At 38.5% G+C, this 27,497-nt stretch overlaps 1 protein-coding gene across 1 annotated transcript in view; it reads left to right on the top strand.

The window, feature by feature from the left end:
* Positions 1 to 453: 453 nt before the first annotated feature.
* The window catches only part of PDE4D (phosphodiesterase 4D), a 723,544-nt gene continuing 696,500 nt past the window's right edge, over positions 454 to 27,497 (top strand). The window contains exon 1 of the mRNA XM_079918757.1: positions 454 to 1,673. Coding sequence (XP_079774883.1) covers positions 1,408 to 1,673 — 266 coding nt within the window. The 5' untranslated portion in view covers positions 454 to 1,407. The remainder of the gene's footprint in view (positions 1,674 to 27,497) is intronic.

Below are 27,497 nucleotides of genomic sequence, written 5' to 3'. Positions count from 1 at the left end.
AAAAATTCAGTCAGACTATTCTATTCTGCATTTCCTAACTCCTTCTTAAGTTACTGTGTTTTAAATTTTTAAAAAATATTTTCTTAGATCCTGAGATATGTGATTTGATTTCAATCCTGAGCTGTCTGTAGCATCACTAGGCTGCTGGGGACATCTATAATCAAAGGTTTGGATTCCCTTCCAAATTCAGTTCTAAGGTTTACACTTCTGGTGTCCGTATAATGAGATTTAACAGGCCTTATCACCTACTTACTTGAATTATTGTAATACTTACATTTTTTCTCCAGTGGCAAACTAAATAGGTAAGAAATAATATCTTCTCTTTTATTTTAAACCTCCTTTGAGTAAGTTTGTTGAAGCTATTCTGACCACGAATAAAAATCTTATATTAAAAACATTTAAGGAAATAACTATGAAAAGCTAGATTTATTTCTTCTATAATTGAATAAAAATGTATATACCATAAGCAATAATTGAAACTCTAAAATCTTTTTTAGTCCCCTGTGAAAACAGTCTGTTCCTCTGGGGGATCATAAGTTTAAATGTAAAGAAATAACAAACACCATTCGTGTATGTAACTTGTGTTGTTCCACGCTTTGAAAGGGCCTGTATTAGCAAGGCTAAACAACACGACGCAACCTGTAATGTGTTCCATATGCAGTATTTTGAAACCTTTTGTTTGGTTTCTAACTAGAGAGAAAGAGGGAGGAAAAGAAAGAGTTCATTTTATTCTCTTGGGATTTGTTTTATAAGGTGCATCAGATTGAGTTTAGCCAACAGGGATGTATTTCTCCTTGTCTAGCTCATGTTTGTTTATTCTCTCCTTATAAAAACCAGGGACTAGCAATTTATTTTATGAACGCGGACCGAAGGGAGATAAACAGACCTTGCGGGAGAGGAAGGTCAAGTTCAAAGTTTTTCTTTCCTTTGGATTCAGGAATAAGCAAATGGAAAGACCAGCCAAACAACCAGCAGCAGGCATCTGATGGTTAAGCCCTTCCCCCCAGGACTTTTTATGTACATAAGCAGAAGTCACAGGAGCAGCTGCGGCGCATTAGTTCCAATAGTTTAACAGGCTGCCTTGTAGCGCTGACAAAAGCCTCGCTCGCCGTGGCTTCCCTCCATGTTCCTCTGCCCTGCGAGCTCGGCGGTGATCTTCGGCAGGGGATCGGCAGAGGAGGGGTGACGTTCAAGAGGCTTCCGCCGTGGAGTGCGCTCGCCTCCTCTACTCCCAGCCCAGTCTCCGCCGAGAGACTGAGGCAGGCGACCGAATGAACTAGCAGCGGCACGATCCGACCTGCTTCCCCGGACATCTCCCCGAGAGTCCGAGGAAGGCAATCACTGGAAAGAGGCCAGGGAACCACGTTGCCCTGGATCGTTGCCAACTGTACAAAGTTGACTGGGAAAATGGCTCAGCAGACGGCAAGCCCGGACACTTTAACAGTCCCTGAAGTGGATAATCCGCATTGTCCAAACCCCTGGCTGAACGAGGATCTTGTGAAATCCTTGCGGGAAAACCTGTTGCAGCACGAGAAGTCCAAGACGGCAAGGAAATCGGTTTCTCCCAAGCTCTCACCGGTGATTTCGCCGAGAAATTCCCCCAGGCTCCTGCGCAGGATGCTTCTCAGTAGCAACATCCCCAAACAGCGGCGGTTCACAGTGGCACATACGTGGTAAGGTTTGCACGGATTATCAGACATGGTGGCCAGGTGCCTCTGGGTGATTTCTGCGCCTCCCGCTTTTCACTTTAGGGGTAGGGAGGGGAGCGTCTTCGTCTTCACTCCTGACCCGTGATTTATCAGAAGTAATCTACCTTAATAAATCCCACAGATGTCCAAGTCAGGGCAGGAATCCTTGAGATTGATAATAGGAGCCTTTGAGGTGGGTGGTTCTCAAAGTTCAATTCCTATTGCAAGTTCCTACAAGAAAACTGAATTCCAGATGTCAAATAAGAATGCAGGTTTTTTTTTTTTTTTTTTTTTCCCTATACGATGTGGTGGTGTTTCTTTGAATTCCTAAGCTAGTTGTCCTGCCAGGTCCTGCAACAGCCTAGGAAAGAAAGGACCAGAAAGGAGAAGAGGAAAATCATAGTTTGTTCTCTTTTCTGCATGATCCCCAATTAAATAGAGATGTGTATGGAGTGTGTGTGTGTGGGTGTGTGTATGTGTGTAATGGTGTGTCCAAGTAAAACCCCTCCTAACTACTGACTTTAATATGTTTGTAATCTCAACGCGCCTTTTCAGTGGGTTTAGGAATACCGTGCAGAAAGTTGCAGGCTGGTACTCGGTAATGCTGCCATGTGCTTTGAATTTGAATTCTTCGACTATTTTGTCAATATTTTTATTTTCTTTACGAATGTTTTTATCTTCTGTATAGTAGGTGAATTTGTTTTAGGTATATGGTACCACGTAGGTTTCTAGACGATTCTTGATATTTTCATGCTCTTGTAAAAACAAATACTAAAATAAATCATTGTGTGAGCTTATTATGGTGTTTCTGCCTGAAAAGAGGCAATTTTAGGCTATGATCAGAGAAAGAGGGGTCTGTGATACACAGTTGGTTAATTTTAGGCAGTAGTAGGTTCTATGCACTACTTCCACATTTTGGCAAAATGAAAATTATGGTGAAGAGAACAGACATAACAGAAAAAAATAACGAGCACGTTAGTTGAGAAACTGAATGATTTTTATACAGCTTTTCTGTAGAACACGAAAGAGTATGCCAGGAATGGAAAAAACAAACAAAACAGAACCCAAACAAGCAAACAAACAAACAAAAATCCCCCAAAAAACAGAATCAAGACTTCCAGGAAAGTAGCAGCAAGAAATAGAATCAAAATCTAAACTTAAAGCCACATGGCCCTACCCAGGAATGCATTCATGTCATAGATGAAAATAGGCAACAAAGGAAATAAAAGACAGGACCCACCCAAAGAAATGTCTGACCTCAGAATTGTCATTTTAAATAGCTAGATCTCTGATTGGGGAAGTGTTCTTATTTTCCCCAAGATTTTAACTAAGTGGCATTTCTAAATTTAGTTCTTATTTTCCCCAAGATTTTAACTAAGTGGCATTTCTAAGTTTAGTTAGATATAATGCTCGTAAGGGGGGTAAGACAAACATTGATTTTTTTCAGTCTTAAATGATGGAAAAGGATGACTTCTCTCTGAGGAAGATACTATTGAAAGAATTTGTCAGAGATAAGTAGTGAATGAAAGGCATAGATGAACACTAGGAGATGTTCTGAGGAGAGGGATGGCTTGAGACGGAGCATCAGATGCCAGAGCAGGAAAGCTGGCTGGAGTTCAGACAGGGTCAGGGCCAGAATTCTGGTATGCAGTGTCCCTTTTGGTTGAGATGCCTTTTTAATTATAGTTCCTTAATTGTACCTGTTGCTAAATGAGTAAGCCTCCACTCAGACACTTGATTTCTGAGTGAAGCACCCTCGAGTTCAGCTGAGGGTTATCGGAACTATTTGGACATGTTGAGATGTAAGGAAGGCAGGAAATCTCATGAAAACAGGCTTTCTTCTGAAATTTCTGGCACTTCCTTTTCTGATGCTGTTTGGAGAAACTCCAAGGTCACAATTTCTGCTGATCTTTCATTGTGGTGTATCAGGTCTCCAGCAGATGAGGGAGGCATCAAAAGAGCAATGGACATGAAAAAGAAAAATCATGATACCAAGTCTCAGTAACAAAGGGGAGACAATATCCCTCATGGATAAAAAAGCATCCAGCAAGGGAGTTGGAAAGAGTGCCTCATATTTTCCTATTGGTTCAACAAGCCACAAGACGTTCATAATATCCACAGGCATCTTTCGACAAATATTGTTCCATCTGTGCTTTCATTACTTGGACTAAGCATGATCCAGAATTTTAAAAATTTATTCCAAATTGTGCTGCATATATATATATATATATATATATATATATATATATATATATATATAGCTATCTAAACTGCTGCTACTACCGCAACCATAGTCAAATCCTTCCCTCCTCCTAAATTAAACGATCCGCCATTTAAATACACACCATGTGTGTTCCTGCCTCAGAATATTGGTTCCTATACTTGATATTCCTTTCCATTCGATATGTATATATTTAATACCTACAGAGTCCAAAGTGTTTAGCTTGTACCTACTGATCACAAAGTTGAACAAGAGCTGTTCCTTGGTTTCAAATTATTTACACTACAGTAGAAAAAATCATATTGGAAGGCATCTGATTAAGTTCAGGTAAACATTTTGCTCTACGACATACTCTCCAAATCTTAGTGGATTGACACAGTAAATGTTTATTTCTTCTGCGTCTTGTGGGGAGCTAGCCTGCCCTGGGGTAATTCAGGGATGCCAGGTTCTACTATCTTGCGGTTCTTCTATTGGTAACACATGGTTTCCAAGTTTGCCAGGCTCAGCTGAATCCGAAGATGGCAGAAGATGGCATTTGTGAGTTTTTATGAGGCAGGTCTAGAAGTGCACACATTACTTATCCCAGAATTCCCCAGATAGAACTCAGTCCTGTGGCCACATATAACTGCAAAGAAGGCTGGGAAACCTATCTCAGCCACGTTGCCAGGAGTAAGGTAAAACATCTGGTGAACAGCCCACCCATGTCAGTCACAATGCAGTAACAGCTGCTGGTTCACCCTCTATACCATAGTTAAATTCATAGAGTAATATCTATGATGACTGGTCCTTTAACATCTCTGCATACCTCCTGGATGAGGATTATACAGAGCAATTCTATTTTTTTTGACAAGTCTAGTGACTGGGAAGTCCTTGCTTACATACAGTTGAAATCTCCTTCCTTGTAATTGTCATCCTTGGTTCCTGGATCTGCTTTTTTTTTATTTGTCTGCGTTGGGTCTTTGTTGCTGCACGTGTGCTTCCTCTAGTTGCGGCGAGCGGGGGCTTCTCCTGTTGCGGAACATGGGCTCTAGGCGCACGGGCTTCAGTAGTTGTGGCGTGTGGGCTTCAGTAGTTGTGGCACGTGGGCTTCAGTAGTTGTGGCGCATGGGCTTAGTTGCTCTGCGGCATGTGGGATCTTCCTGGACCAGGGCTCGAACCCTAGTCCCCTGCATTGGCAGGTGGTTTCTTAACCACTGCACTACCAGGGAAGTCCCCCTGGATCTGCTTTGAAAAACCCCACAGCTTGAATCTCTCCCGTCTTCCATAACTTAGCCCTTAAGGCAAGAGGCTTGGAGTAACCCATCAGAGAGCCAGGACCCTGCTCTATTCATCTTGGCACATCCATTAATCAGTAATGTCAGTGTTATCATGCTTTTAAAAAATTATTCTCTTAACTATACACCCTAGGTTATTTCACGTTTATATGCTGTAGTTATCAGGTTGATCCTGGTTGTTCTTAACCAGACTTCACTTGGATTTTCACAACCCATTTAAAGAGTATTTTACTGAATTGATACAATACTCCAGGTGCCGTGGGACTCTTGGACAGAGAGCATCTGAGAAGAAGTCCGATTACTTACGTTTAAATTTTGACTTCCCGTTTACTATTGTGATTTTTGAACAAGTTGCTTAACATAGGCTTGTTTCTCTGTTACCCAATTTCCTGGGAATAGTAATCGTATCCACTTGGTGTTGTGGTTTTATTAAGTACAATTATGTGTAAATTAAAGTGTTTTGCACAGGGACAGATACTTAATGAGGGTCATTATATAAGCTAATATTTTCTTTATTATGTGTCCATTAATCCAGTGTCGCTCAGCCTGAATCTCTAGGCTCATGTCTACATTTTTAAATGGTTACCCTGTCAGTTGTTTGTGGATGGGACAATGTTTTTAGTAATAATTATATCCCTAGCTAATGTTCATTAACACTGGTGTTCGATCTGGTGCTGTGTGTTAGATTAGGACCCTCTTGTATTCATGCTTCTCATCACTTTGTTTTACCATGTTTACTTAATGTCTAGTACTTTGTAGTCTAGTGATTATAGACCAGACTCTGTTTTCATCAGAGTAGGGAATTCCCTCTGATGTCAACATGAACGTAGGGAATTCCCTCTGATGTCAACATGAACGTCAGCGGAATTTCTGGTGAAGAAAACTTTCAGTGTTAAGTTTATTTCCGGAAAATCAGTCAGGCAAATGTTTATATTTTTCAGTTTTTTTTCCTTACTTTACGCTGGGTTCTGTGTACCAAATGAAGGAACGTGTTCTAGAGTGTGTAAGTGATACTAGGCAATAGGATTTCTTTGGGCAAGATACTATCCAGGTAATACCATGTGTCTTATCTTTAAAATTTCTGTGTATGTGTGTGTGTTTTTAATTACAACATATCCAAAGGTAGAAGAAGCAGTTAGTAACGTCCTTAAACAACAAAATAATTTCTTTAGGTGGATTTTTGAAAGGCATTTTTCAGGAGACTTTTAGAAAATCTTAAAGAATTTCAGGGAGCTAGATAAATGTTTTGGGCTATAATTTTTGTTTATTATAAATTTCTCTTTACTTGGCATTGGGTATAAAATTGCTCATGTTTAAAAGTAAACATTTGCTTTCTTGAGCCATAATTTCTGCAGCAACTACAGTTGCTCTCATGGTTGTTGTTTAAGAGAGAAATACACTATAAATTTTCTTCAAGTTACAGAAGGATCCAGAAACCCTTTATCACCTATAAAGAAGAAATCCAGCCATTTAGAGAGTTTATAGGTCACACACAAACACACCGCCACACACACCCAAGTAGATTTTCAAAGCTATTATTTAGGTGTTCTGTTTGAGACTCTTTCTTCTTTGTTCCAACTCTCCTACATTGGCCTGACTTAATTTTAAGGTTATCTCCTCCCTTATGGTGAGGATACCCAGAGAAGGGCATTGCTGGTGCTCTCCTAGGAGCTGGGAACCCAGAGGTGGGCTGTGGTTATAGTGTGATACAAGGAGGTGGGGAAGTTTCCGGGGGAAATTTTCTGGGACGCACAACAGGAAGTAATGCCAGCAGGTTAGGTGGAGCCAGTTGGCTGAGTCTTTAGCTGTGTCTCTGGTGTAATTGGCTGTGCGGCTTCTGCAGGAATCTTGGGGCACTGCAAGTTAAGGGTGTCTGTAACTTTTGAAAAGCATACTTAGCCTTTCCTAAAATCAGAAGACCCCAGGAAGATATTCATCTTAAAAACTTGTCAGTTGCCTTTATGATATTTAAGAAATTACAAAATAAAAATGTGACAAATAGTTACTGAGGAAAATGAAGAAAACAATGAAATAACATGGCAATTTATGACTCATGTACTTTCTGTGACCTTTGACATTTATCTTAAAGAGAAAAGAGATTAAGTGTATCTGTACCAGCCAAAGTCAATTCTGTCAATACTAGTGGTGAAACTACTTCCAGGCAAAAGCACAGTCTTTTTTATAAACTTGGTAGAAATGCTGAATGAGAAGAAAGTAAAAAATTGAATCTCAGAGTTCATTAAAATAATTTTTAAATCATAGCTTTAATTTTAGAAGTTATTCTTTATACAAATTTCTTTATAAATAACAAGCTCCTGTGAGGTTAGGTAATTAATTGAGCTTCAGAGCTTCAGCACTTTTTTTTTTTCCTTAGACAGGAAGCTACCAAAATTGTTCTTCAAGTAGCAGTTTCAGGAAGAAGCTTTATTGTCACCAGTGTGACAAAGTTATGTCATTGTTTTTTAATGGTTTTGCTTTTGGAAAAAAATCATGTTTTTAAACTGTGAGGAGTTTAGCATAGGGGAAGCCATGTATTTCCAGCTCTGTGGCCACTTCATATTTGACCTTAGTTACTCAACCTTTTTGAATTGTAGACTTTTTATTCATAAGTCATATGGCTATAGAGGCATTTGATATTTACAAGTAAGAAACTGACTAAATTTACAAAGTGATAACAAACCACAGTACATTTAAGATAAGTAATTAAAAAGAAGTTCCAACTTGCTGTTGTGAGCTAGTGAGGTGTATGCCTCGTGGGTAAAAACAGGGGACAGAGTGCTTTAATAATTCTGTGGTTCATAAAAAGGCTGCAGGACCTTCAGAATGAAAGCATTGGTGGTATTCACTCTAGGACACCATCTGGAAGCCATGATTTAGGGTAGGAAACGTGGAAATCTGTAGATAATAATAAAAATTCAAATTTTTTTTTACTGTATCTTCAATTATATACCATCTTAACACACCAATCTCTTCTACTATATATAAAAAACAGGAAAAAATCATTCATGTTCAATTTTAAGGACATAAATGCTGTCCAGCTATTTCAAATGAAGTACTTATTTTCAAAATGAGATCTTGAGTTGATATGAGACCAAATTGTTTAATTTCATTTTAGACTAAAAACTTTAGGTTCATAATAACATAACTTTATAATCTTAGACTTATTATAACATAGGCAATAATGATTTATCTCCTGCTGTGTGTCAGATACTTTATGTACATTAACCTTTCAAAACAAACACGGTTGCATTTAAGTATTATTAGCTGTATTTTACACATACACATGCCAAGGCCAGAGAAATTGGTACATACCCAAGATCATTCAGCTATGCAGCCATGAAGTGAGTTGACTTAAAACTTAAACTCAGGTTTGCCTAACTTTCCACCATGTATTCTTTCAGCATTACCTTCCTTTGGGCTAAGAATCACATTCACATTTATTTCCCTACCCAGCTTGTATATCAAAGCTGCAACAGTGAATATTCAATGACTTCCACAGAATGGTGGTTAGTTAACAGAAGGGTAGGAACAGACCCTTTCTTAGTGTGGAATCTCAGTTTATTTGTTTCACACCTGTGGCTTGTATGAATGTAGACTTTTTTTTTTGACAAAAATATGTGTATGTGGAGGAGAAATCTATGTCCTTGATGAAGGAAGGTTTTAAGGTCAACAGAAAACATTCTGTTTTAGAGTAGTTTTAGACTAAGACTGGCATCAAGACAAAACCAATCAGAGGATAATTTTATTTTCAGTGATTCAGAGAGAAAGGCATGAAAGGCTTGAGCTCTGAAGAAAAGATTAAGTCAGAAATCTATTAAGGTTCGGTTCCAGAAGAGCCAGCTGGAAATGATGGTCTGCAGGCTCAAGTCACTAAGCAACAGAGCAGCAAACTGCTTGGTAACCAGAGCTGGCTTGACTCACAGGCTGACGGCGAATGACCGGGTGGCCAGACAGGAGGACCACAGCCCATCTGACCTCAAAACACTCTCCTTCTACCCATCCTCCAGCTTTCCTGCCCAGTCCCCCCATTTTGGGATGGTCTCTTTGACTTAACAAGATACCTGCTTTCAGAATGGAAATATCTCTGGGACCATAAGTACATGCTATCTGTCTTCTTTAAAAGGGCATTTCTGAGATTGCTTTCTTTGGGCCAGTATATCATAAATAAAATGTAAAGTTTAATGAGAGGAAAGAAAGTGAAAACACTGGGATTAATGGCTCGACTTTGGGTTTTCAGGAGCAAATGTGTACAGGGCCAAATTGCCTACTTCATTTGGTGAGATCTGTCCTTGAACTCTGAGAGCACAGTGTTGCCATTTATTTAACACTTTCTGTCTTATGCTGTCTTCTTTTTCATGAGTGTGTTTTGACTGTGCAGCTGGACTGTAAGTTCCTAAAAAATAGGACCCCTCACATACATCAATCTTTGTATCCATTGTGAGGGGCCAAGTGCCACCTGTATAATATATATTTAGTGAATACTTGTTGTTTAATTGAGAAACACACCCTCAATTGCTGTGGCTCTTATGCTGAACACCTGGGGAGATCTATAGCCTTCCAGCCTAGAAGTCCTGGTGATGTCCTGTTTGATTGCCATAGTCAAAGAAGTTTCAAACGCAATGATTAACCATTTGTTTGGACCTTGTCACCACGGCTCTGTGTGTGTGAGTGTGTGTTCTGGGTTTACACACACCTAGATGGGTATGATGTGACTTTAGTATACATGAATGAATCCGTATATGACAGTGTCACTAATTTGTCAAGTATATGCATTTTAATAATTTTTAGTTTATACTTTGAAAATAATTTATGCCTGTTGTATTTCTGAAAAAATATGAAAATATATTTATTATTTAATAATATATAATTTATATGTTATTTATTTATATATTTATATATAATATAATAAATAAAATATATTTATTATTCTTGGCTACTGAATAGAGCTACTGAATAACTAGCTTGTTAAACTCTTATGACTAATTCTTATCTGTTAGAATTCATAGTGGTTCAATTATACACAAGACTTTCGCTAATAAAAGAAATGCCAAGATTTTGAGGAGAAATTTGAAACAAACAAAATCCCCAAAACACCCTGCAGGTTTTTTTTGTTTGTTTTTTTAGTATGAAATTTGGAGAAATTTGAACTGACAGAAACAAAGTACCACTTCTCCAAAGTACATCTTCAGAATAAGTAAAATTGAATAACAGAAAAAAATTTTCAAGAGATTTAGCAGGTTATTTTAATGTAAATATTTTGTCCATAGTTCATACCCACTTTTACCTTGCAGTAATTTCAAACCAACCGATTTCCTTTCCATTAGTCTTATGAGACAGCCCTCTGATCAAATTAGCTATCATTAAAATAAAGTGGCTTCCTCTGTATATTATTATTAGGAGGGTACATGGTGTTTTTTTCATTTTCTTATATAGCTGATTTCACATTTATACTTATAAATGGTGAGTGTGTATTGTTGACCTTTTGAAGAAAGCAACTTTCTGCCTAATAAGGTTATTTGGATTATCATTTCTACTGGTTACCTTCTTTAGGTTTATAGTATTTGTTTTACTTTGCAGGGTGATTTTTTTTATGACTTTCTACTGAGTGTGTGCCAAATAGAACAGTGTATGATTTATGGGTAGTAATAACTAAAACTTATATGAATTGGAGGCGGATGACCCACAAGGCGGAATGCTATACGGCTTGCCTCTGAATTGAACCAGGCTTCTTTGATAAAGCCCTCTTACAATAGCAATAGCAGTGTCATTAATGGTGCACTTATTCCTGTATCACCTTCTCAGTTTAAAGTACATCTGTGGGTCATTTGTACAGTGTTGTATTTAATTTCTTTTTAGTTGATGTATATTTTTATTTAAAGGCCTATATGTTTAAAAATGAAGCTTTATATCCTTACTGTAAATTGGAAACCAGTGTCATTTATCATACATGGAAGATAATTGAACAAAAATACAATGAATAAAAGCTAAATAGATTCAAGTTTAACTGGATACTACGACTTGCTAGAGGGTCTGAGTCTGAGGTCTGCTCTCTCTTCGTTTAAAGTGGCAGTTAGTAAGTCATGTAGAGATGTGAAAGACCAATTAAGTCCTCCTCCTTCAGGTAGTAAGAATGACTGAAAGGATTGGGGAAGGAAATAACTTTCTCATTATTTAATTCAACATTTTAAATTCAGTAAATGACATCCCTTAGGCCTAAAACCATCTTGGTGCACCAGATTCTCTAATGTGTCAACTCAGTGGTCCTAAACCACTGATACTTCCACTGTTGGAAGAAGGACCTCGGTTTTTGTAGGGGTTCTTTGGGTCTGAATCCCTTAGTTGGAGGTAAATGCACTGAACTTGGATTGGGTAATTCCAGTTACCCATTGAAAGTCAGGTGTTGGTACCCCATTTTTATCACCCTATAATTATTAATTTCCTACCTGGTAGCTGCAGAGATGCAAAGAAGCATAGAACTGCTCTGTGGAAAACTGCTATACCTGCTAATGGCAGTTTCTAAGTTCTACTTCCAAAGGGCACAATCATGGGCTTTTTAAAACGGTGAGGATCTCTGTGCAAATAGGTGAAAGGTGAGGTAAGCTAGGAGCCCAATTTTTCTACACCTCTGTAATCTCATGGAGGATTTACTTCCAGACTAGAACACCCACATGGGACCGGCTACCTAACTTTCAGGGTTCAGTGTGAAATGAAAATGCAGAAACTCTCATTCAAAAGAGTATTAAGAATTTCATGAAGGCAACAGCAGAGCATTCAATCCCACACAGGGCACTTCTGAGAGTGAGGCCTGGTACCACTGCCCAGGTCACATCTAGGAAGCCAGCTCTTCACCCACAGCAGATCTGAGATGGGGGCCAGTTAAGAGCTGGATTTGGTCTCCTGGTCATAGTTTGCCAGTCCCTGGTCTACAGGATAAAATTCATACTCCTCAACTTGGTGTTTAAGTCTCTGTCATCAGCTGCAAATTCATCTCCACAATCTTCTCTGGTGTTATTTCCTATAGATTCTTCACAGTCCATCATCCTGGAGCTGAATCCAGAGCAGAGGTTCTCAACTTCGATGGGCCAAGGCAATGCTTTGTCATGGGGGCTGTCCTGTGCACCGTAGGCTGTAAGAGCATCCCTGGCCACTACACACTAGATGTCAGTCACACCCATCCTATAGTAAAAGTCCAGAATGTCTCCAAACATGGCCAGATGTCCACTGGGGGCAAAATTGTCCCTGGTTGAGAACCACTGATCTAGAGGATAAGCTTTCACTTTATTCACTAGTGTATTCCTAACACCTAGCATAGCCTTGTGATACAGAAAGAGGTCCCAAAATGTACTGTCTGGTCCAACTCTGCTACTCACTTACTGTGAGATCCCAGGGGTATCATTTAAACTCCACAGGTCGCAATTAAGTGCATCCGTAAAATGGAACTATTACTAATTCATTCGTTACTTCGTGGAAGTATTTAAAAATTCAAATGATATACTTAATGAAAAGACTTTTTGAAAAGAATAAAGTACTATTCAAATATCATGTAAAAAGAGTCATGGAGGAACGCTGAGGGTGATCTGAACCCATTGATATCTAGAGGCTTAATTCACCTCCTACTGTGTGGACTTTATGAAACTTGCTGTATGTGATGCTATCGGGGCATTGTTGTCTTTGCTCTCAAGGATTGTGATCAGGTGGGGATAAAACATGATTACTCAAATAACCATAAAAGTAGTTGCCGTAACTAAGTACAAAGAGTGGTGGAGTTTATAGGAAAGTGGAGATCGTTTCTAATGGCGGGAATCATGTGAGACTTGAGCTGGAGTGTGAGATAGAGCAGTCGCAAAGAAGGCCCACATGGAGCCTTTTCTTAGCTTATGTTATTTACTATTCATGGCAACTTAATTAGGTTTATGTTTAATTGTCACATTTTACAAAGAGAAAAATGGGGCCTAGAAAAGAATTTGATATGAACATGAAGCATAGAGAATTTCAGTAGGAAGAGAACTGGAGTGAAGTATGGAAGGACAGGAAGTGGTAGGAGGTAAGTTCTTTTCAGGAAAGGAACAACGTGAACCAATATGGGGATTGCATGGGATTTAGGTGAGATTGGGTACAGCATGGAGTATCTTTATGGAAAGCGACTGTAAAGGAAAGCTGGAATCAGGTTTCAAAGGTCAGCTAACATTCTCTCTCTCTCTCTCTCTCTCTCTCTCTCTCTCTCTCTCTCTCTCTCTCTCTCTCTCTCTCTCTCTCACACACACACACACACACACACAAACACACTCCACAGATTTATATGCTTAAGTGAAACACAATCAATTTTATCTTTCTTAACAGCTTTACTCCAAATAAAAGGAAGTGACATTTTGAGTTATTACCCCGTGCTAAGCTTGCTAAACCACAAGTATATGCACTCAGTGGTTGGAATGTGAGATTTAGTTCAATTAGACCAATGTATACCATCTTCCCGCTAGCTATGCCTTCTACTCCTTCCAAGATAATCCTTAAGAAATAGCGGAAAACATGGTTGTATTTGCATTCAAATGAGATGTGTTCATTCCACTGGTGGCACTTGTGTTCTGATGCGTAGAGCAGAGATATTATTTATTTGAGGACTGTATCTGCCTTTTCATTAAATTGCACGAGAATATAATGCTTAAAACACATCTAGCAGTTCTGATGGACTGTACACAGAAAACCATTTCACTCTTACAGTATTGATACTCTATTTCAAGACTGGCTTACCAGGGTAAGAATCAAGAGCTAAATACCCTGTTATCCTTTCGTCTATTCAAACAATAATTTCTGAGTGTCTACTCTATCTGTCATTCTTCTGAGGATATAACACTGAGCAAAAAAGACAAAGTCCTGCCTCCATGGAGCATATATTCTAACAGAGAAGAAGACAATGTATAAATAAATATTCGTAGGTCAGAGAATAACAAGTACAATAAAGAAGAAGAAAGCAGGGTAAGGGGATAGAGTTTTACATACTTTTGGGGGGAGGACTCTCTGTAAGGTGACTTTTGAATAGAGGTCTGAAGAAGGTGACTGATTACCTCGGGGAAGACCATTTCAGGCAGAAGAAGTAACAAGTGCAAAGGTCTGAGGGATGATGTGATTTGTGTGTTTGAGCGAGGGGGCGTTGTAGAAAATGAGGTCCAAGACATAGAAAGGAGTCAGGTCATGTAGTGTTTTGAGGCTATAGTAGGATTGGGGATTTTTCTTGGTGATGACCATGATGTTTTGAAGGGAGAAGTGTTAGCAGTGGGAGTGTCTGCCTCAGGGAGAAATACAGGCTGTCTTAAGTTTTGAAAAAATCATTCAGGCTCCTGTGTAGAAAATACAGATGTGGGGCAGAGGAGGAAACAGGGAGACCAATTTAGACTGCTGCAGTAATCCAGGTGAGATATAATGGTGGTTCAGAGGAGAGTAGTAAAAGGGAAGGTAGTTAAGAAATGGTCACGATTCTCTCTGGAAGCAGCAGAGGAAAGCGAGAAAGATACCTACTTCTCCTTTAGAGGAGGTGGTACAAAAACATGGAGGGGAAGTAGCCACCACATCAGAAAGCTGAAATAAGCCAACATCCTCAATGGGTGGCCATTAGTGTCACAGCAAGAATGTGCAAGTTCACAATGGAGAGTTTGGAGGGGGACTGGGGGAGGGCTGGGGAATTAAATCAGACTAGGGGATTTACAGAGCCAGCTGGGGATGAGAGTCTGGTGATGAACAATGACCTGGCAGTCTTGGGCTTCTTGTGGTGATGACTGTGTGTCAAAGACAAGGATCTCATTTGAGGCCATGCAGTTAGACAAGTACAACTCTTGGACTAGCATGGCCAGTCTCTTGGGTCTACTTGTTTTCATTCATTCCAGACACCCTAATTCAGCTGCAGTGCATTGATAGAAATGGAGGAGAGAGGCAATGAGAACCAGCTGGCCAGGTCTGCCAACATTTCTGTCTGGTAAAGCCATGTTCTTCCAATCTCTTTACCATACATTCATGCTCCAGGGATGAGAAGTGTGACAGAAGATGCAGAAAGGCGACTGGGAAATCGCTAGTTTCCAGATGTATGGCCCTAGGGCAGATTTTCTAACATGAAATTACCATGTTTTTTCCCCAGCATTGGATACAAAATCTTGTTCTTAAGCCTGATGTTAAAAATAGATATTGAAGAACTGAAAAAAATATTTCTGAAAAAATATATGTTGTACTTGCCACAATGGTTCATACATATAGTTGTTACAATGATACTGCTTTTATTAAATAAATAGGTTTTATGTGTAGGCGTAAATTATTTTTTAAAGAGAGCAAGACCGTGCCGCATTTTAACATTTGTTCAGGGATGTTTTCATGATCATACTTGTAAACAAAACAAATGTGAAAATGGGTAGAACATAGCTTTCTGTTTGGAGTTTGGATTGTTGGTTTGTATTACCTGCCTGCAAATGGATATTAGGTGAACCTGGCTGTTACTAGGAAATACGATCTTCTGTGTCTTAGGAGGTTGACCTGCAAAGCAACCTGTGCAAACCTTTTTTTTTTTTTTTGCCCTAAGGGAAAGGGCGAGCCCTGGCACCTTTTCACCTGTAAGGATTGTGTTGCTTTTGCTGTGATGGATTGGTTGGCTTCTCTTCCAGAAATGCTCCCGGTATGTGTTTTATGTTCTGACAGAGCCACGGCTTTGCTGTTCAGCACGTCACCCCCGTGAAGACGTGGGTAGGCTTTTGTGCATTAGCTCTTGCAGCCTGGGAAGCATATTTCAACACACCATCCAGAATCGGCTAGAATATGCTTGTCACTCCCAGCTGACTCTGATGACGCTCTTGCCAATGTAGATTTACATCAACATGATTCTTTACTGGGAGAAGCTTGTTCGGAATATATAGGGTGGCCCATTTAAAAGAGGCGTAGCATCAGTTTGAAGAGAACTGTATCTTAAGGGAAGTGCCGTAAGAAATATACTCAGTTAAATGCTCCACAGAGCTCAGAATTGTAATCAGTATGACTCAAGATTTTCCCTTCAGAAATTGCATGTTACTCCAAGTTTTAGAGAGTGCCTTATCCTGCAAAGAGAACCCTTCTATTCTAGACTTTCCTTCTCAGCATGCCGAATTTCTAGCCTCTTCTTTCCCCATCTATGTAATTCTAACCTCGAAATGCATCTCTAACCTATGAGATGCAGTATGATGTGACAGCATTGCTTTTTTACCTGCCCAAAATTCAGTTTGTCAATTCAATGGGTAAATAGATTTTACTCTTAGCATGAAACCCTTTGGCATATGTCTATCTTGTTTTCTGATGCATCTTCAATATCCTAATGAATGTTCGGGATAGGCATGTTACTCAGATGCGTGGTTCTATAGACAGGAAACCAGACACTCAAAAATAAAACCTGTTACCATAGCTATTCAGAAAAAAACACAAAACTGTCTTTGCTGTACAAAAGAAAAATTCAGTATCAGTGGCACATGACTTGTGATTACTATTATTATGACCCTACACTGCTCACCCTTCATTTTCGTTATCCTAGTCTATTCTAAGTCATTACAGTAATGGATACAACTGAATGGGTTTGCAATTTTACCCCTTTCTCAGGACAACCAGCAGGATTTTCAATGACCCATGCTTTGATCTGTCTGCTTTTAAATCTCTTAAGCACGGCAGCTCTCGACAGCTTCCTCTCAGAAGATTTTACAATCCTAATAGACCTCATCATGAGTTCCATATTCATGCTTGTTTAGATGCATCGAAGTCAGGCTTTATACCAGGGGCCACCTAGAAAGTTAAGGTCGTCCGTTTCTTGTTGTAGCCGTGGGGTTACTGTCATGCCTACTAATAATGAAGATCGACCTTGTAAAGTGATCAAGAGTTGTGGGCTGCAATATAGAAATATTAGAAAATGTTCTGCCGTGTTGTTTCTTCTGCTGTATTTCGGCTAGAGTTAATACTATGGTCACAATTAACTGCAAAGTGTTCTATGATGTCTGTGTATAGTGCAGAGGGAAAGAAAAGATGTAGAAATAAGAGTCTTCCCCTGTGAACTAACATATGAAATCTACACTTAATGCAACAGAGCCAAGATGCAACACTTTAAAGAGATGAGTTGACAGGCCAATGAGATTGGTGGGAATTTGAATAGGCATAGAAGAGAATCACGAAAGAAAAAACTTGGCAGTGCTTTTTCAAACATTGTGCTTGAGAGAGGAACTGTTGGTTAATAGACTGACATTAAACATTCCAATTATGTTAATAATCTTACTAATAGCCTTCTTTATCTATCTTATCTGTCTATCTATCTAATCTATCATCTATTTATCTCTATCTTTTGTTCTGGTTCACCTTTCACCAAGCAGTCTTCTGATTACAGTCTTCAGTGTTCTATAGGACTTTCTACTAAGAGGGAGGGTATTGGGTCACATAGTTGAAGCATTATAATCAGAGCAATGGTGTAGTGCTTAATGAGAAGTTAATTGGCATTTGGATTCCGTTCAGCAGTTCCATGAGCTTGTGTGATATGGGTTTGCTTCTGAGAGAAGAGGTCTCTCTCATGTGCTGAGAGATTCCAGTTTCTGAGTCTACAAAACTCAGTGCCAGATTCTAATCTTAATAGTTTCTCCAAGGTATTGCCAATCCCCAGAGCCTTTTTTTTTTTTTTTTGCGGTACGCGTGTCTCTCACTGTTGTGGCTTCTGCAGTTGTGGAGCACAGGCTCCGGATGCGCAGGCTCAGCGGCCATGGCTCACGGGCCCAGCCGCTCCGCGGCATGTGGGATCTTCCCGGACCGGGGCACGAACCCGTGTCCCCTGCATCAGCAGGCGGACTCTCGACCACTGCGCCACCAGGGAAGCCCCCCAGAGCCTTTTGAGAGAAATAGCTGGCAACCTTCTCAGGTGAAACTCTTCTCCACTGCCATGCCCTGAACATTTTCACTAAAAACCATGGCAGAACTAAATACACATTAAAGCTGTAATCACATTGAAAATGAGGAAAAGGTGCATTGTTTCACTTCCTTAATCGCATTCCTCAATGGCAGCTGTTTAGTGAGACAATCATGACTTATGCTTTGAAATTCATTTTCTGATACATCTAACAATTAGCACAGGATTTGTTGGTTATATTTTTGTTTTTACGATGATACAATATCTTAAAGAACTTGGTCAGCTGCTCTAGAAAACACGTTTAGTACTCAGATGCAGTGTTTGGAATTTTCTGGACCCTTTTCTTTCCCCTCTCAGATCCAGTGGCCTAGCGGGTTCCCTGAAATATTATAGTTTTCACTCCAGAAAGTTTTATCTTCTAAGGAGTTTCACATTTTAATAGATGTTTTTGAAGACAGAAAAGCCCCTGTGACCCACATACATGGATCTCAGGTTGTGGAATCACAGATTTGTGGGACAGAGTTCAGATCAACCACATTAACAGTTGTAGCACTAACAGGAGAGATGATTTCTCACAAGCACTGTACACCAAAGTTATGTCTTTTTCAACAATATTTACGACGTCATGGTGACATGTTGACTGTAAAGACTGACAGAAAAGGATGAGAGGAAGTGGTGTAAAAGTGAGGGTAAGTGTTGAAACAAATCGAAACATTTGTTCTCAGATAAATGTCCTCTAGAGAAGGGCATCTGAATTAGTTTCCTAGGGCTGCCATTACAAATTACCACAAACCTGGTGGCTTAAAACAACTAAAATGTATTCACTCACAGCTCGCAAGACCAGAAGTCCAAAATCAATGTATTGGCAGGGCTACACTCTGTACAGAGGCTCTAGGGGAGAATCCGTACCATTCCTCATCCGGCTTCTAGGGGTTACCGACTTCCTTGGTTTGTGGCTACATCACTCCAATCTTTCCCACTGTCTTTATGTGCCTTCTCTGTGTCAATCTTCCCTTCTGTGTGCCTCTTATAAGGATGCTTGTCATTGGACTTAGAGCTCTCCTGGATAATCTAGGATAATGTCCTCATCTCACAATCCTTAATTTAATACATCTAGAACCATTCACAGGTTCTGGAGTTTAGGATGTGGATGTGGACCTGTCTTTTTTTTGGGGGGCCACCATTCAGCCCATTACAATGTCTAATGGTATGCCTTGTTCTGGGAGTCCCTGGGAAGGCCATGTACATAGTATGAGGTCTGGGCCACACCCATATGGACAGTACTTTCTATTCCAACAGCTCTTAAGGATTCCAGGTTGACTAGCTAAGGCAACAAGGTTTCTTAGGGCAAGAAGCCAAGAACACTTGGATTCCTTTAAGTGAACAATTGTCATCCAGTCCTGGTGTCTTGATGTTTCTTCTCAAAGGCTCAGGAAAGGGATGAGAGAAAGAGAAATGGGGAAATGTTATTTATTTTGCATATAGAGCTCTTTTGAAAGAAGAAGAAAGGAAAACTGTAGGCAAAATGAGTTCAGAAAGGAGAACGAGGAGTGTTTTTCCAATGTTTTATGAATGTTTGGTCCTGATCTCCGTGACTAAAATTAGCATTTTAAAACCATAAATGTAATACATGTTTATGGTAAAAATCCCTACAAAAGGTAATGGTGCGTGGGTCCCCATATGCCCTTTCTCAGCCCTCTCAGCTTTCCATTTGCTTTCACCAGAGTAAATACTATTAACATTGACTGGTGTAACCTCCCAGAAATACTTTAATTATATTTAAGTAAATTTAATAAAAATATTGATAACACTAAGTAATTTCTATGTATTAAGCACAGTGCTAGGTATTTTCAGGGATTACTTCATTTAATTCTCACTACAAACCTAAAAGATACATTTCTATCAAGTGATACATTTCTATCAAAAGATATGTTTCTATCAAGTGAAATCATTGGTCCAAAGACATTTTAAATATTAAAAGGTATTGGCAAATTTACTTCTAAAATTGTTTCATCATTTTACACACCTATAAGCAGTATGCCAGCGGACCTCATTATCACTCTCACTGTCACTGAATATGATCCACTTTATTTTTCGTCACTGTTATGCATAAAATATAATACATTTATTATTTACTATTCTGTTTTATGAGTGAGTTTAGCATCGTTTCATTATTTACTATTTCTTAGTCCACTACCTGTTAATATATTTCATCATTAAAAAAAATTGGGATAATAACCATTTTGTTCATTGATTTGTAATAACCGAGTATGTTTAGGAAATTAACTCAAACTGGTTTTTTTTTTAACATCTTTATTGGAGTATAATTGCTTTACAATGGTGTGTTAGTTTCTGCTTTATAACAAAGTGAATCAGTTATACATATACATATGTTCCCATATCTCTTCCCTCTTGCGTCTCCCTCCCTCCCACCCTCCCTATCCCACCCCTCTAGGTGGTCACGAAGCACCGAGCTGATCTCCCTGTGCTATGTGGCTGCTTCCCACTAGCTATCTACCTTACTTTTGGTAGTGTATATATGTCCATGCCTCTCTCTCACTTTGTCACAGCTTATCCTTCCCCCTCCCCATATCTTCAAGTCCATTCTCTAGTAGGTCTGTGTCTTTATTCCTGTCTTACCCCTAGGTTCTTCATGACATTTTTTTTCTTAAATTCCATATATATGTGTTAGCATACGGTATTTGTCTTTCTCTTTGACTTACTTCACTCTGTATGACAGACTCTAGGTCTATCCAACTCATTACAAATAGCTCAATTTCATTTCTTTTTATGGTGAGTAATATTCCATTGTATATATGTGCCACATCTTCTTTATCCATTCATCCGATGATGGGCACTTAGGTTGTTTTCATCTCTGGGCTATTGTAAATAGAGCTGCAATGAACATTTTGGTACATGACTCTTTTTGAATTATGGTTTTCTCAGGGTATATGCCCAGTAGTGGGATTGCTGGGTCATATGGTAGTTCTATTTGTAGTTTTTTAAGGAACCTCCATACTGTTCTCCATAGTGGCTGTACCAATTCACATTCCCACCAGCAGTGCAGGAGTGTTCCCTTTTCTCCACACCCTCTCCAGCATTTATTTTTTTCTAGATTTTTTGATGATGGCCATTCTGACTGGTGTGAGATGGTATCTCATTGTAGTTTTGATTTGCATTTCCCTAATGATTAATGATGTTGAGCATTCTTTCATGTGTTTGTTGGCAGTCTGTATATCTTCTTTGGAGAAATGTCTGTTTAGGTCTTCCGCCCATTTTTGGATTGGGTTTTTTGTTTTTTTGTTATTGAGCTACATGAGCTGCTTGCAAATTTTGGAAATTAATCCTTTGTCAGTTGCTTCATTAGCAAATATTTTCTCCCATTCTGAGGGTTGTCTTTTGGTCTTGTTTATGGTTTCCTTTGCTGTACAAAAGCTTTGAAGTTTCATTAGGTCCCATTTGTTTATTTTTGTTTTTATTTCCATTCCTCTAGGAGGTGGGTCAAAAAGGATCTTGCTGTGATTTATGTCATAGTGTTCTGCCTATGTTTTCCTCTAAGAGTTTGATAGTTTCTGGCCTTACATTTAGGTTTTGAGCTATTTTTGTGTATGGTGTTAGGGAGTGATCTAATCTCATACTTTTACTCCAACTGTTTTGAATATTTTTCTCAGTCTATTTTTTTTCCTTTTGCTTTATAGTTTCTAAAAGTCATGTATAAATATTCTAATTTCTTGTGGTAAAAAACACATAACATAAAATTTATCATTTTAGCCATTTTTAAGTGTACAGTTCAGTAGTGTTACACATATTCACATTGCTGTGGAACAGATCTCCAGAACCATTTTGTCGTGCAAAACTGAAGCTCTACACCCATTAAACAATAACTACCCTTTCCTCCTCCTCCCAACCCCTGGGAGCCACCATTCTACTTCCTATGAATTTGACTACATTAGGTATCTCATATAAGTGGAATAATACATTACTTGTCTTTTTGTCACTGGCTTATCCCGCTTAGCATAATGTCTTCAAAGTTCACTTGTGATGTAGCATGTGACAGGATTGCCTTTTTAAGACTGAATAATATTTCACTGTATGTAGATACCACATTTTGCTTATCTGTCTGACTGGCAGTGGATATTTGGGTTGCTTCCATCTGTTGGATATTGTAAATAGTGCAGCTATGAAAGACCCTGATTCAGTTCTTTTGGATATATATCCAGAAGTGGGATTGCTAGGTCATGTGGTAGTTCTATTCTTAATTTTTTTTTTTTTTTTTTTTTTTTTTTGCGGTATGCAGGCCTCTCACTGTTGTGGCCTCTCCCATTGCGGAGCACAAGCTCCGGACGCGCAGGCTCAGCGGCCATGGCTCACGGGCCCAGCCGCTCCACGGCATGTGGGATTTTCCCGGACCGGGGCATGAACCCGTGTCTCCTGCATTGGCAGGAGGACTCCCAACCACTATGCCACCAGGGAAGCCCTATTCTTAATTTTTGGAAGACTCTCCACACTGTTTTCCATAGCACCTGTACCATTTCACAGTCCTACCAACAGTGCACGAGTTTCAGTTTATCCACATTCTCATCAATACTTACTTTCTGTTTTGTTTTTTTCTAATGTCACCATCCTAATGGGTGTGAAATTATATCTCATTATGGTTTTATTGTATTTCTCTTATGATTAGTGATATTGAGCATCTTTTCATATGCTTGTTGAATTATTTTTCATCTTTGAAGAAAAGGCTATTCAAGTCATTTGGCCAGTTTTTAATCAGGTTACTTGATTTTTTGCCTCTAAGATTTTTTTTTAATACAGCAAGGTTTAGCAAACTCTCCATCATGTGCTGCTTTTTTTTTTGTTTTTTTTTTTTTGCAGTACGCGGGCCTCTCACCATTGTGGCCTCTCCCGTTGCGGAGCACAGGCTCCGGACGCGCAGGCTCAGTGGCCATGGCTGACGGGCCCAGCCGCTCCACGGCATGTGGGATCTTCCCGGACCGGGGCATGAACCCGTGTCCCTTGCATTGGCAGGCGGACTCTCAACCACTGCGCCACCAGGGAAGCCCCATGTGCTGCTTTTATAACATGTTTAAGGAGTGTGCCACTCCATTTTAAAATCATCATATTGTTTTTCACCTTACTTTTATCCTAGTTCTTTTAAGGTTTCTCTTTTTGTATTTAATTTTTGATACATCCTCATTTGTTTTGATGTGAGGAATAAGGAAAGGGTCCAGCTATTTTGGACCGCTTCCCCAACCCCAACTTATAAAATAATCACTGATCACATATTAACTTGTAAGATTTGGACATTTTAAGTAGGATTTCTTATCAAGTGCCACTTTGCCACACCTACAACTGTAATGATTATACTAAGTGCAATGGTATCTTGCTGGATTTTGTTTGCATTTCTCTAAATGGTAAATGTTAGCTATTAATATAGGTTAAATACTGGGAAGATGGGCTTAAAAACACTTTATTATTTCCTTTCTTGAGCCCTATTTCCTTTCAAAATAAATATTAACTATGTTTCCCAGTAACATTCCTTTTGGGGGGAGTAAACAAGGAGAAGTGTTTTCAGTGACATGGGAGGCCAGTGTGAAAGAATGACTTTTACATTGTAGAATGATTCTTCTTTCAAATGTGAAATGGTGACAGAGTTTCTGCAAAAGAAGAAGAGATGTCTATTTCAGGACATCTATCTAAACGTACTTCTTGGTATAAATTTAGGATCCTGACACCTCCACATCTGGGAGGAAGATGTCAAACTCTTGTGACTACGTGAAATAAAACTTACAATCTTACGGTACAGATAGAAGAGTAGGAGTTCTGGAATTGGTTTTTTCAAGGCCTGGCTTTACTATAAATTAGCTGTAAGATTGAATAAGTCTCCTTATTCTTCTAAACATTGGTTTTCTAATTTGGTACATAGGGATACATAACACACACGAAAATTTCTAAAAGGTTGTTTAGGGAATTAAACATGTTAATTTGTAGGATTTGTACTTTATGCAACATGACATGCTAAAAAGATGATGATGATAATTGTAATCAGTAACAACAACAATAATTATGGTGAGAGATGATCCTGCTGGTGCAACACACATTCTTCAGTCCATTCCCAACACGATACGCACTCCTGAGACAGCAGGGCTAGGCTCCTAATCCCTACATTGTATAAAGACCCATTATATCTATGAATTCATTTGAAGCATGAACACCTAAAAGGTTACTAGTAAACTATTAAACTTAGATGACATACTGTTAGAAAAAATTTCCCTAGCCAGTTTTTCTTATTCTAGTTTCTTCTTTATTACACTAACTGTGGAGGTTTATTAACTGCTCGAAATATGTAATTTCAAGTTGCTTGAAAAGAAAGAAACAAGCTAGTTTTTTGGGGGGGGGGATAAAATTAGTCGCCTTTATGTGATGCTCCCATCTTTAAATTAAAAACATCTTTTCTCCTCTGACTTGAAAGGAGGAAATTAGGTTCTGTGAAATGAAAATATATGAAATTTAAAACTAATATCCAACAGAAATGTCTCAAGACAACTTTGTAGCCAGAGCTAGTTCTCTTTCAGTGAACTGTATTACTATGAAACACTGAAATGGTCATAGTACAATTAGAATTATTAAAACCTCCTGTTATTAAGCACATACACTGAAATTTTTTCTGCCATTAAATAGCAACTGTAGGAATGAATTTCTTTAAGGTTAGCTTATTGCCTGGATAAAGGATTAAAAAGAAAAAGAAGGAAGATAGTGTCAGCTGTTCAGAGACATAGAGGAAAAGGGGACTTGGGGAAATCATCTTGAGTTTTGCGATAATAACACGAGGTCCAGAGTGGTACAGAAAAGTGCTCAAGGGTACACCTTAGGGGAAGGTGAGATCTAGAACCCAGATTATTTGATACAGCCCAGCATTCTTTTTAGTCTGACCCAGAAGCCTTGGGGGATGGGGCTGGAAGGAAAGTAGGGAGAAGTCTCATTAATTCATCACCTCTACTCAGTGGCCACTTGTTTTATTTTTTCCATAATTCTTGTTTAATTTTTCTCTTGTTTTGACCCTGGATTTGGAGTGCAACATCGCATACCCGATTTCGACTTGAGCTAGGTGCCTTGAGTGCAAGAAGCAATTATGTAGAAATGAATTAGCAGACCAATTTACTGTAAATCTAGAGACCTTTGTTGTTCCTTCTCTGCCACTAGCTAGTTGTGTGACCTCAGACAAATGACTTAAATTCTCATAGGCTCCATTTCTTCAAATGTAAAAAGAGGGTATGGGTAGTTCATCTCGAAAGTCCTTTGTGGTCCATAATGCCTTGCTTGTCCATGTCCATCCTTACCTGGATGATTCCATAGGTTGCTGAAGCAGCAGTAGTCACTAGGTTCTTAGCTACTGATTGCATATTTCCCTCAATCCACTATACTTCAATTAAAAAAAAGAACAAATAAATGAGTGATGGTAACAGGAAGGAAAACCTCTTCCATCTAAGTTCTGCATAACTGTGCCACTATTTATTGTTTCTGTACAAGTTATAAATAGGTCAAGAATTTAAAAATTTGTGAGAATTGCCTATTGCCGCAAAGTGTACTGAAGACAGTGCTTATAAAATAATTCCACATCCTTTTCCCCTCACTCGTTTCTATTTTAGAATAAAAATGCCAGTAGGAAAAATAAATGGATGACTATTCCAGTAAATACACAGGAGTAGATTATTAGGTTATTATTAAAAATAGTTTAAATATGTGAGCACTTTATAAAACAAAGAATAAATGATAGAAGATTTTTATGTATTTGGAAGGTCCAGACTGCTAGTAATTTTCTGTACTTAACCAAAAAAATGGGCAACAGACATGAAGGTACTAAATGATTTATGGATTAATTCATTATTCAGTTTCAGAGCACCAACAGTAATATAGTATTTCCCACTTTTATAAATAGCTCATGTAGAGTGTTTCTCTATAGGTCTACTAATTCTTATTTTCGAGGGTGTATAAAGAAGAAATATTTATAATGCAGTTGTATGGGGCCAAGAAAATTAGGATTCAGACCTTCAGCCTCTAATCAGACTTTTTATGCTTGTTTAAAATATTATTTGAAAATCGTAAAGCAAGATTCAAATTAAAATTTAAAACATTTTAAAAAGTATTTCATATTTTCATATATTATTCTATGAACTTCTATAACATGGTTTTATATTCCTACCCTTTATTCAAGCATTTTGAAAATGTTGGATATTTAACTGTTTTCAATGATCCTAAAATAAATATCTTTGAAGATCAGTCCTGAATTGCTGCTTTAGGATGGATTCTCAGAAAAGTGATGCATGGAGTTAAAGAAGATTTTAAGAGACACTGTGAACTGCTTTTCAGAAACTGTTACTAGTGTGTTGGTAGTATATTATACTGCCATATCCCTGCATTATTCCAAGTATTGACTATTCTACAGTTAATAAACATTTGCTAAATTAGTAGGATGAAGAATAATATCTAATGTTTCAGTTGGTTAATATTGAGGCTAAATTTTTTATATGTGCATAGGAATTATTTATTTCTTCTTTGTGAATTGCGTATGAGTGTTATTTGTCTATTGGGACATTAACCGTTTCTTTTTCTATCTTGTTTTTCACAGAAATATTTTTCTCAGTTTGTTACTTGCCATCTAATTATTTACATTGACTTCTGATGTAAAGGGATTTTTTTCAAACTGTAGGCAGAACAATTATTTTTCTTTTGAAGATTTTTTAATATAAATTATTTTATTTTATTTATTTATTTTTGGCTGCGCTGGGTCTTCATTGCTGCGCACAGGGTTTCTCTAGTTGCAGCGAGCAGGGGCCACTCTTCGTTGCAGTGTGCGGGCTTCTGATTATGGTGGCTTCTCTTCTTGTGGGCTCTAGGCATGTGGGCTTCAGTAGTTGTGGCACGCGGACTCAGTAGTTGTGGCGCAGGGGCCTAGTTGCTCCGCGGCATGTGGGATCTTCCTGGACCAGGGCTCGACTGGTGTCCCCTGCATTGGCAGGCAGATTCCTAACCACTGTGCCACCAGATAAGCCCTGAAAATTTTTATTTACTACTTTCATTCATAAAAAAGCTTTCTTCAACCCCAAATTAGATTAGAATCCAGTTTTCTTTTCTAGTTTTTTTAACACTCTTTGTTTTTAATCACTCTGCAAATAACTAAAAGAAGATATTTAGTTTAAAATCTGTGTAAAATTAGACCATTTTGATAAAAATTGAAAAGGATACAAGATTTTTTAAAAAGATTAATCTTTATCTAGTATTCATTTATTATACTACTGTCATCAAAGCCAGGAACTTAAATACATACCTAAAGGCATTTTGTAAAATATCAGAAACTGTACAAAAGCAAGAATAATCATAAAATAACATCTTAACATTTTTAAAAGCAGATTATTCCAAATGCCGTCCCCTCC

The sequence above is a fragment of the Stenella coeruleoalba genome (assembly GCF_951394435.1).
Source record: "Stenella coeruleoalba genome assembly, chromosome: 3".
Classification (NCBI taxonomy): domain Eukaryota; kingdom Metazoa; phylum Chordata; class Mammalia; order Artiodactyla; family Delphinidae; genus Stenella; species Stenella coeruleoalba.
Note: the sequence above shows the minus strand (reverse complement) of the source record. Positions and strands in the feature narration are given on the sequence as shown.